General features: G+C 36.4%; 1 protein-coding gene across 12 annotated transcripts in view; it reads left to right on the top strand.

Moving 5' to 3' along the window:
• LOC109077236 (disks large-associated protein 1-like) overlaps positions 1–12,215 on the top strand; it is a 123,447-nt gene extending 111,232 nt beyond the window's left edge. For 10 of the 12 annotated variants that reach the window (XM_042751578.1, XM_042751575.1, XM_042751574.1 and 7 more), the window contains 5 exons: positions 869–951; positions 5,574–5,989; positions 8,035–8,126; positions 8,327–8,479; positions 10,441–12,215. In XM_042751578.1, the coding sequence (XP_042607512.1) occupies positions 869–951; positions 5,574–5,989; positions 8,035–8,126; positions 8,327–8,479; positions 10,441–10,653 (957 nt within the window). In that variant the 3' untranslated portion in view covers positions 10,654–12,215. Of the gene's footprint in view, positions 1–868; positions 952–5,573; positions 5,990–8,034; positions 8,127–8,326; positions 8,480–10,177 lie in introns of all 12 variants that reach the window. The other 2 variants (XR_006158392.1, XM_042751579.1) reach the window with 2 other exon arrangements.
• The last annotated feature ends 345 nt before the right edge of the window (positions 12,216–12,560 follow it).

Here is a 12,560-nt window from a genome sequence, read left to right as displayed (position 1 = left end):
GCAGAGTCAATTTACAAAAAAATAAGTAAACAACAGACATTCATCTACTCATATTTATGGAAAAATAGACTGTGTCTCAGAACCTTCAGAACAGCATACTAGTATACTCCTCTTATTATTTCTGCAATATAAAGATATGGCAAAAATAGTAACATATGCTATTCCAAATTCAGCTGGGCATTTTTTATAAAATATAGGCCTACTGTGATTATTGAGTATGTTCTAAAATTGTGTACACTATGCCCAAAAATGCTTTTAAGTTTTGAGACACAGCCATTATTATTGGTATGGTATCAATGGTCTCTGATTATTAAGTAGGCATACATGTAGTATGCACTATGATGCCCAAATATGCTGTTATCTAGGTAGACAGCATTTTGGGATTTAGAACACAGCCATTATCTATAGTATATTCTCTGATGTTTATTTGTGCTTCAATACATAAATGCTTTCTAAGTAGTCGGCATGTTGTGTTTTGAGACACAACTATTAACTATATAGCATCTATATAGTATACACTGTAATGCTGTCTATATAGGTAGTGTGCTAGGTTTTTAGAGGCACAGCCCCTAACATTATCTGCAGTATATTCTCTGATTATTAGCCAGTACACTAACCACAATCCATGCACACATCACTATTTCACCTATAAAAACATATATTGTAACATTATACAAATTCCCAAAACATATATTAAAATGTATCAAACACTGTTCAAATTCATAAATTTTGAATACCAAATACATTCTCCTCCCTCCCATTCTTATTCAGTAACTTAATGGCCACAGTAACAAATCTGACAAGAATAATTCAAAATTGACTTCTGACACCCAGACTCCATATTGAATGTGTGTGTGTCTGTGTTTAGGTGGACGGTCCTGAGGAAACCAACCAATCAGAAGTGCACTGCAAGTTTCAGTCTGTCGGCATTCAAGTGGAGGAGGAGAGATGGTAAGTTTATCTACACCCACTCACTCTCTCTCTCTCACACAAAGCATATTCCATTACATCTCTCCATTCTTTAACTCCCAACATGTGCTCATTCAAATAAGATAAACTCACTTAAAACATTACAGATTTGAGGATAGTGATTATAAAAGTGGAAGAATGGAAGGTGTAATAGAAGAGAGAAAAAGAAAGTGAAAGAGAGAGAGTTGTCATTTCAAGCACATGCTCCTGTGACAAAGACTCTTCCATTCTCTGTCTCTATTCCACACACACAGCTGTCCCTATCATGGTGGTTTGGACATTGGGGCCTTCTGAAAGGGTAAAGGAGTGGGAGGCAGGGAGACAGCTGCTCTGTGTGTGTATGCGGGTGTGTCTGTGTGTGCGTGCATGGCCATCTGTTGCTGTGCCCATTATGAAGCAGGCAGGCTGCTGGGTCACAGACATGGTCAAGTATCGACCCCCTGTCTCACTTCTCTCTCGTTCTTGCTTTCTCTGACTCGCACACCCTAAGATGTCACTGTTTTAGCATCCTGTGAGAGGGAGGGAGGTAGAGGCCGCTAGATGTTCAGTATCTGTGTGTGTTTCTCTTTAAGTTCTGCTATAGGTCCAGCCGAAGCATCGTGAAGTCACTGTCTTGTTGCCAAAGTGCTCCTCAAGAGTACAGATCAAATGCCAGAGCAAATATGTTACACTCACACACACATACTGTTTATAAACAGTTGTTCTACAGAAGGTTGGATATGTTTAGAGTCAGTTGTCCTGTTCCAAATCCAAGTGAACTGTCTATGGAGGCAGTATTTTAAAACATGCTCCCAACACTGGTATACCTCACAGACACCTCGTCTCAGCAAGATTTAAAACATGATCACAAATATCCTTCATAATCAACAGAATCCATAAATAATGCATTATTTATTGAAAAAAGAAACAAAATAGTGTTTTTAAAAGGTATTTAAAAAATATATATATATTATATTATACACTGAAAATTGCAGTTAGATTAGCAACATGCTAACATCACAATATTTGTTATAAATATATTTCATTAAGTACTGAAATGTATAAACATTTTGTTTAAAATAGACTATACCAAATATGTATGTGTGCTATGCATTTTTAGGCTTTAGTGTTTACTTTAGAAATAAGATATTTAGTAAATTTACTACTGTAAATATATCAAAACTTAATTTTTGATTAGTAATATGCCTTGCTTAGAACTTCATTTGGACAACTTTAAAGGCAAATTTCTCAAAATTTGGATTTTTTTTTTTTTTTTTTTTGCACCCTCAGATTCCAGATGTTCAAATAGTTGTATCTCAGCCAAATATTGTCCTATCAAGAACAAACCATACATCAATGGAAAGCTTATTTAATCAGCTTTCAGATGATATATAAATATTTTAATCTTATGACTGGTTTTGTGGTCCAGGGTCACATATACTATTTTACCTAGTATCTATGTATACTGTGTAATTTTTGGCTTATTAGACTATTTGTGTTCTTAACTTAGCAATATGCTAACATCAAAATGTTGGTTATAACGTTCCCAGATAGCACATGCACATCTGCAATATGTCTGGTAAAGATCACTTCATCTGTTAAGCATCTGCTCTGTACCAACATCTGATAAATGTCTTTAAGATGTCAGTTTTTTATACATTCTAAATCACAAATGTCTATTTGACATCTGATAGAAAACGTCTTAAAGACATATTGCAGATAAACAAACTAAAAAAAACGTCTTGCAGATCTAAATACAGACATCAAATAGAAGTCTCCGTGATGTTCGTTTGCTATCAGGGTTATTTTATTCAATACTGGTAAATATTAAAATAGTTTAAAACTGGATTGTTTACTATCATATTAGAGTATTGTGTTGGTAGTTTAGCAACATGCTAACATCAGTCTCTGCTTATGTAGATTGTTACAGATTGTGTTCAAGATGCTGTCATAGTAGGGAGCTGCCTATATAGGGGTTTACTAGATTTTGGAATTGAAACAATATGTGTAAGTGTACACATATATATATATATAAGGTCTGGGCTGGTAGCTGCCAGCATTGAGGAGTTGAGGGCAGCAGATTCCTAGACGGTGAGAGAGGGACACACATAACACACACACACACACACACACACACACACACACACACACACACAGGTCGCCGGTATTTGGACTTTGCTGAAGCATGCCTTTGTAACTGAGAGGGAATACAGCTGTAAAACACTGGCACACACACACGGCTCTCCTAGCACAGGTCTGCTCTTGTTTCCTGCTGAAGTCAGAGCCTTTGAACTGTATGTAGAGACTCCTTTAGCACGTCATACACCCTTTTCCTCCTCGTTAGTGCGGTAGGAATGAAGGAAATTAAGGAATGAGCCCTAAACCAATCACGTCTGGCTTCTTTTGCTCTGGGGAGGTGCATAGATAGATAGATAGATAGATAGATATGAGATAAACAACATATTAAAGGTAAATATGCCATATTTCTTGTAATTCTTGTCGGGTAATCATAAAAAAGTGAACTTCTGACACTGGTGTCTTCCGAGTCACACCCCTCAGAGGTTTTGGTGCTGTGGTGGTCTTAGTGGCTTTGAAAATGAATGTGCGTGGGTGTTCTTGTGTCTGTTGATAGCTTTGGGTAATATGTAAATCTCTGAGTCCACCATAGGTTAGTTTCAGCCTCAAACAGACCATCTCGTGCATAAATGGAAAATCCAGATTCAACCTGATTGGCTGGCTATGACACAATTTCCAGTCATGGTACCATGGTAAACTGATATCAGTGTGATTTTGAGTGGATGTATGAAGTCAGGGTTTGATCATCATCATGGACAATGATGAAATAGTTAACTCATTTAGGCATATTGTTTTGTCATTTATAGTTCTTGCTATTGCCATTTGGTTTAATATTTTGTCATCTAATACAATGAAATGTATTCCTTTTTTATTTGTGGCTGAAGTTTCCAGATATTTTGGTGGCCACTTTATGTATTTAAGGTTCAAATGTAAAAAGAATCTGTTGTAAAACAGTCTGCCATAGTTACATTTAACTATGAACATGAGAACCACACACACACACACAAACGCTTTCTTATGATATGATTTACAGAAGGCAATGATTACTACCATATGAGCGGAACAAGAAATGAATACTCACTCTTCTCTCTCTCTTTCTCGTGTGCCCTTTATTTGTCTCTCTTCCTCTCTACAGGAAGTAGTTAACTGATATGAAACAGGCCTCTCTGACACACACACACGTTAACAATCTAAAATGGTCTTTATAATAGGAAACAAATGGTTAAAAAAGATATCAGAACTCAGTATGTTGTGATGGAGAACAGACACAGATTATTGGAAGGATGGGTGGAAATAATGATTGTTCAGTTCATGAAAAAAAAAAATCCTCACAATTTATGGCCTGTATTTGCTATCATTCTCTGTGTTGTGCCTTCTAATAAGCCAAAATTCAAACGCTCAGATGCACAGACACACACAGCCGACACACACTCAGGGTATGGTGAGAGATGTCAGTGTGCTTCAGTGCACCTGAATAGAGCAGGTGTCCTACATCTCCAATACACACACACACACACACACACACACACACCAGGCAAACACAGAGTAGCTGATCTAAGCCAGATCGCTTTGATATGTTATCCCTCTCTATTCCTACAGGTGTGTGTCTGTGTGTTTGTTACACTTGTATTTGATATCATGGGCTACAGTTACCTAGAAGGACGTTTTAATAGAAAATTACAAGTCAGTTACTGTATTTATTTATTTACTTGTTTTTTTTTTTTATCTTAAGTATTTGAAGTGTTAGTTTTTACAGCATTTTCAGTATTATGGGGCATTGGTAACATTTCATTTCACAGCATTTTTTAAGCATCATAGGCATGTTTATACTTCATTTTAATGGAATTTTTGGCTACAGTATGTTTTATATTTTTATTACATTTCTTAATGATTTAATTTTTGGCAGCGGCTATTTGCACTAAATGCTATAGATGCTATTTACACTAAGTGTAAATAGCAATGAGTTCTATTTACACTAAGGGAAAATAGCAGTATTTTTTGTGATATGCTATTTACACTAATTGCAAATAGGGATAGATTCTATTCACACTATATAAAAATTGTATTTTCTTATAAACCACATTTTACCATTATAACATTTTTTTTTACTTTGTAAAATAACATTCTGAAAAATATACACTACCACTAAGAAATTAATACTTTTATTTAGTAAGGATGCATTAAATGATTGAAATAGACACTAAAAACACAGTTACAAAATATTAATATTTCAAATTAATGTTATCCTTTAAATTGACTTTCTATTAATAAAAGCATTAATAGAATAAAACTAATAGACTATGCACTGGATGTATGGCTGAAAATTCAGTTTTGCCATCACAGGAATAAATTAAATAAATTATTTTCAATTGGTATAACATCTCACAACTTTAATGTTTCTACTGCATATTTAATCAAATACATGCAGCCTTGGTGAACCAAAGAGACTTAATGAAATTGTCCATAAAAACCTTATTATATTTTCTCACCATATTTTGGTCAACAGTTTGAACACAAACTATTCAACATGGTTCATCTTTTCTTTCCAGCTACCGCAGAGTTACACGCTCCAACAGTGTCACCACTGCCGTCCAAGCTGATCTTGATCTTCTGGAGGGTCTTGATGATGACCAGTTTACACAGACCAACCAGGGGCCCATTGTTCGCCAGCCATCCCGAGATTCAGCCACTTCTACTGTCAGCATCCAGGGCTCTGGGAACCACTACATTGCCTGTGTCCAAGATGACTACACCGACGTGGGCTTTGACCCCTCCATTCTGCCCCCTCCAGACCCCTGGATGGATGGAGCCACGGAGGAGGAATATGCGAGTGGGGTGTCAGGGTCCGTGTGTCCGCAGGATGGACGTTGGTTTCTAAAACTGCTGCAAGCAGAGGTGAAGAGGATGGAGGGGTGGTGCAAACAGATGGAGCAAGATGAGAGAGACAATGAGCTCCCAGAAGACAGTGAGTAACTCTGAGATAATGACTATCAAAAAAGTAGTAGGCTGCCTATCTAGACAACATTTTTAGGCATTCATTATAGATGTTGTGGAACTTTCGATGGGTCACTGTAGACTGTACACTCACTTAGAATGTTCGATTCCACTGCATTTGGGTCATTAAAGACTCGCTTACAAAACTTGATTTAACTGCATTTTTGGGCATTAGAATGTGCGATTCAACTGCATTTTGGGTCACTGTAGAATAATTTTAAACGTTAGGTTAGATAGGGTCACTGAAGACTTATTTAGATTGTTCGATTCAACAATATTTTGGGCATTATAGACTCATTTAAATTGTTTGATTTAACTGCATTTTTGAGCATTAGAATGTTCAACTGCGATTTTGGTCACTGTAAAATTATTTTGAATGTTCGATTCAACAGCATTTTTGCCCTTTGAAGACTCATTTAGATTGTTCGATTCAACAACATTTTGTGCATTATAGTCTCATTTAAAATGTTAGATTCGACTGCATTTAGGGTAAATGAAGACTTGTTTAGAATATTCTATTTAACTGCATTTTTAGGCATTATAATGTTCATTTCAAATGCATTTTGTGTCACAGTAGAATCTTTTTAATAATACGGTTCAACAGCATTTTGTCATTGAAGACTCATTTAGATTGTTCAAATCAGTTGCATTTTGGGTCATTGTAGACTCATTTAAAATGTCTGATTCAACAGCATTTTTGTCATAATAGGCTAATTTCAACAGCATTACATTTCTCGAATTTTCAATTCAATATCACTTTTTTGGGAGATTTGCATGTTCGGTTTAACATTCCAAATGCATCTTTGATAAATTCTTTCTATGTGGGCAGCTCACAATTTCCTGAGTTATTCTACACTATACAGGAAAGTAATTTTAGCAAAATGGCTTTTGTAGCTAAATCAATGAATTTCCAATTCCACCATGTTATTTTAAAGTCAAGTAGTCATTTTGTTGCAAAACTAGAGTGACATTTGTACAGACTGTGTCTAAGTCATTTGGAGAATAATCAGCCACTTTAACAAAACTACCAGTGCACAAGGTCATTTCACAGTCTGGTTACCTCCGGCCAGACTTTCTTTCTATCCCACTTCCCGCCTTTTCCCTGCTCAAGCACACACACCCACACACGGGCGCAGTGACCATCTTCGTGTCAGTTACAAAGCCTGCTTGTTCATCTATCTCCTGTCTGTCTCCCTCTCACATACCAGACATTTCTACCAGCAGGGAGCCACCCGTCTCCCTTGTTTCTTTCGCTCCCTCTTTCTCTGTATATTTTCTTTTTCCTCTCACTGTTTCTATATCTGTCTCCTTCCACTTTCTCTCTTCTCTAACCCTTCCCTCTTTCCCTGAATACATAAAATATGCTAATCTGTCCGATGACAGCACATTGTTTGCCATATGGTCTCTTGCTGTTGCATATGTTAAACAGAGCGAGTTCATTTAGTCGGATCTCTGTTTAAACTGCCTCATGGCCCCAATCCACAGAGACACGCTGCTGTCTCTCCTCGGGCCACAGCAAAATCCTTTATATGACCCCCGCATGGCAAACATTAGCTTCATTTAAGAGAATTCAACCCTGTTTGGTAATCTGATATGCTATTTACTCTTTTTCCCTCTTAATCTATATTTTTCCATCACATTCTTGATATGTATGTGTGTGTGTGTGTGAGTGTCTTGACTCGTTGGCGGGTGTTTGTTTGGTGTGCATGGTAAACACTCCCCCTGCTCCTCTGGTTCCTGCATTTGGGTTCCCAAGCCTTAGATATTTATGACCCTTTCTCACTTCAAAGAGAGAGCATTTAAACATTAACTGAGTGTCTAAGCCTTTGTGACACACACACACACACACACACACACACACACACACACACACACACACACACACACACACACATTCACTAATGTGTTACTTGCGTAGAATATCTCATACTGAACTTTTCAAGCTACTTAATCCAGTTTTCTTTTACTAAACTTGTTTTCCACAGCTGATTCTCTATTCTTTTTGTCTGTGTTTAGTTCTCGGCAAGATTCGTAGTGCAGTGGGTAGCGCTCAGTTGCTGATGTCGCAGAAATTTCAGCAGTTCCGGGAGCTCTGTGAAGAAAACTTGGTATGTATGGTGCACACATCCATCAGCCAATCAGAGCAGAGCTGCACTTGGTGGCTTCGCCCCAAGTGGCAATGTTACCCTGAGCAGTATTAAATCAGTATTACCCAAATTGATATTATGTTTTTTTTTTCTTTTTTTTTTCTTTTCTTTTTTTTCAAATTAACAGATGTTTTGTGTATAATCTGTTCTCTGGCTGTCAGAATCCCAATGCCCACCCACGGCCCGTGTCTCAAGATCTGGCAGGATTCTGGGACATGCTGCAGCTGTCCATTGAGAACATCAGCCTGAAGTTTGATGAGCTGCACCAGCTGAAAGCTAACAACTGGAAAGCACTGGAGCCTCCTGAGAGAAAGGTACAGATTTTACATCACAAATTCAGATGCATTACACACTCTCTAAAAATGGCTAAGAAACTACAGTTAAAAATGGCTTAAGATGAATTATTGGTGTATTGTAACTGTTTGATTTATGTCAGAGTAGATGCCGTATTGATGCAAACAAAAACAAGACTGTGAACATTTCTCCCAAATTGAAATTTTGTCATTATTCACTTTGTTCCAAACTGGTATATTTTCCCCCAAATGAACTGTTTTGACTAATTGTACAATTATCTCTTTCATCAAAAATGAATGAAGCCTGAGGCCTTCAAGGTTAAAGGGATACTCCATCCCAAAATGAAAATTACCCCCATGTTGTTCCAAACCTGTAAAAGCTTCATTCGTCTTCGGAACACAATTTAAGATATTTTGAATGAAAACCGGGAGGCTTGTGACTGTCCCATTGACTGCCAAGTAAAATACACTGTCAAGGCCCAGAAAAGTATGAGACATCGTCAGAATAGTCCATCTGCCATCAGTGATTCAACCGTAATGTTATGAAGCGACGAGAATACTTTTTGTACGTGAAGAAACCAAAAATAATGACTTTATTCAACAATTTGTCTCTGTTTCTGTCTGCATCACCGTAGCGCCATTTTGGAGAACATCCGCTGAATGCAAACTGCGTACACAAGGATCGTTATTATATATATAATATTATTATAATATTATATATAAGTCATTATTTTTGATTTCTTCGCATACAAAAAGTATTCTCGTAGCTTCATAACGTTACGGTTGAACCACTGATGACAGATGGACTATTCTGACGATGTCTTTCATACTTTTCTAGACCTTGACAGTGTATTTTACTTGGCAGAGAATGAGACAGTCACAAGCCTCCCGGTTTTCATCCGGAATATCTTAAATTGCGTTCCAAAGATGAATGAAGCATTTACGGGTTTGGAACGACATGGGGGTAAATGATTAATGAGAAAATTTTCATTTTGGGGTGGAGCACCCTTTAAAGAAGGGCACAAACACAGCATGTAAGCATTACAAAAGTAGTCCAAATAACTCGCGCATTATATTCCTTGTCTTCTGTAGTCATACGATAGCTTTGAGTCAGGAAAAGATCAAAATTAGAGTCATTATATGAGCTATTAACTGCTGCCATCAGAAACTGAGCCACTGAGTTGAGAAACGAATCAGTCAAAATTGTCACCAAATCATTTGGATCATTGTTGTGAACTGGTTTTTGTCTGTTAACTTGTTTATGTCTTAAAAATGAACCAAATGCTCATTAAAAGGAATAAAAATAATGACTTGTTTGTAATTCGGACATAACTACTTCTCTCATAAATTCTTATGAACAAGCCAAGGAGTGCTAGGGCAGATGTCAAGTTACATGGACTACTTTAACAATGCTTTTATGGTGCTTTTGTGTCATTTTTAAAGCTCCACAGATCCAGTTCCTATTAATAGGAGTTGTATGGAAAAGAGCAACTAGTACCTTATTTAAAATTTCAGCACTAATGTACTGACTGGACAGTTTTCTGTATTTGCATTCGATTAAATATGGCATGTACTCTGACTCTAAGGTCTATTGCTTCATTATTTAATATTTTATTTTAATGTTTACCTTATTTTATTTATGAACGTTGCATGTGTTATGCTTTGATCTGATTTGTTTTGTTCATTTTCTTATTATTTTATTTGTTCTGTGTTTGACAGTGATCTGGTTTTGAGGCGATGCTCCCAAATTGCACGCTGCATGTGCTTTACATCCAGTGGTCCCGTTCATCTCATGCCAAATGGGTTGAACTCCTAGCTGGCAAAAATGGCTAAGATCTCACTTAATGTATTTGGCTGATGCCTGGCACTCAAAAACAACTAAATATTGCTGATGACCCAAAAGATGACCCCACAATTGCATGCATTAGCAGTGTTGTGTTACGTCAAGGAGTGGCACTAACCAGTTTGTTGTTGCTGTCCAGGAGAGGCGCGTGCCCCCTCCAGTACCCAGGAAGCCGAGGAGGGGTCCCGTACTGCTAGTGAGAGACCGGTCTTTGGAGGGCTCCCAGCGGTTGGAGGCCCGTAAGCGGCTGTTAGCGGCTAAACGCGCTGCTGCCTCTCAGCGCCAGAACTCTGCTACAGAATGCGCGGACAGCATCGAAATATACATCCCAGAGGCCCAAACACGATTATAAACACTGAAATCCGGGTGCTCAGAAGCCTAAATAGACACACACACATCTTCAACCATAACACAATAGCACTGAATGACAAAGGCAGGGTAGCTGTAACATAATCACACCTCTTTTCTTGTGTAAAGGAGAGTTTCTTCACTGTGGGCTTCTACTGTATGTATTTACGACTTAATTTTACTCTCTTCCTCCATCCTGCCATTTGCGATGTAGCTCCCTTGTTAAACTCCCAAAGACTTTTAATATTTCTATTAGACACTCTATATTTAATTGTTAAAATAACCAATAATATATATTCATGCATACAATACAACATATTATTATGTCTGTTGATATTACTACCCAAATAATGCACACTGCTGAATTTTATTATTTCATTTGTAGTTTTTTGCAGTGTAAGGGCAATGTTTTGTGTTCTCAAAGAGGACATAACTTCTAAAAGGGCAACATACCGATCACTTCTAAAGATTTTAACGCCAATGTAGCCACAAATTCAGTGTGTGTATGTATGTAAATGTGCGTGTCAGGCTTTTAGTACATGTATCTCTCACATGTCACCCTGCACCTCTGAGACAGGGCGAGGTTGTTCTGTTTTCAGTATCAGGGGATAGAATGGAAAAACCACCTCTTCTCTTCTTTCTTCTCATATTTTTCAACCTCCCACTCGGTCATCCTCTCCCGTCCTCTCAAACCATCCTATCTCCTTTCCCGTCTGCTCACTATCATCTCCCCTCAGCAGTGCTACTCACCTGTATGACTGACATAGATGTCCATTGTATCTATCAAATGTGACACGTTTATCTGTCACCACTTGACAGAAGCGCTGTCAGAACATGCTCGGATTCATTAGTCATTCATAAATTAGCAATGTGTCACGTTGTGAAACGTTACATACGCAGTCAGGGATTTCATTCAGCATTAATCCCCGTTCACACTGACGGCGATGAAGTGATGTGTAATTCAATTATGAAATAAATATTCACAATCTATAAATCCACAATTGTGACCCATTGTGAATTTTTATTTCATAATTGTGATTGTTATGACTTAGCGTAATTATAATTGTATGCTAACTGCGACTTTTTATCGTAATTATAACTATTTCTCACAATTACGTTTAAGATTCTAACAGTGTATCACAAGAGATTTTTTTTTTTCATAATTATGATTTTACGTAATGTGATTATGGTTTTAGGTGTTAATTGTGATAACATAATCATGACTGTTTCTCGCATTTGCGTTTTCATGTGTCATAGTCTGACAATATATTACAATTGTGACCATATATCACAAGATATTTAATATCTTTTAATTGAGACTTTACTCTTATAATTGCGGTGATAATATATTGACATATCGTAATTGTGACTTTATTTTCGCAATTACGTTTTTATATTTTTTATATAAGTCGCATAATTAGTATACCTCATTTGTGATTCTGTATATCGCAAGAATTTTTTTTTCTCATAATTGTGAATTTACTTAACATTTTAAAATTTTTTTTCAATTTTAAGTGATAATTTTATATTTTATATTATTGCTGTCAAATTAACCGCGATTAATCACATCCAAAATAAAAGTTTTTGTTTACATAATATATGTGTTTATTGTGTATAATTATTATGGAAATATAAATACACATATGCATGTATATATTTAAGAAAAAAATGTTATGTTTATATATTAAATATATTTATATATAATATAAATTATATAAATATAAATATATACATGTAAATATTTTCAAAATATATATTGTATGTGTGTATATTTGTATATACATAATAAATAAACAGTACACACATATTATGTAAACAAAATTAATCGTTTCACAGCACTAGTTTTTATCGTAATTGTGATTTTATTAGTTTTACTCTCATAATAAATATATATATATCACAGTTGTGACC

Source organism: Cyprinus carpio, chromosome B24 (assembly GCF_018340385.1).
Source record: "Cyprinus carpio isolate SPL01 chromosome B24, ASM1834038v1, whole genome shotgun sequence".
Taxonomy (NCBI): Eukaryota; Metazoa; Chordata; class Actinopteri; order Cypriniformes; family Cyprinidae; genus Cyprinus; species Cyprinus carpio.
Note: the sequence above shows the minus strand (reverse complement) of the source record. Positions and strands in the feature narration are given on the sequence as shown.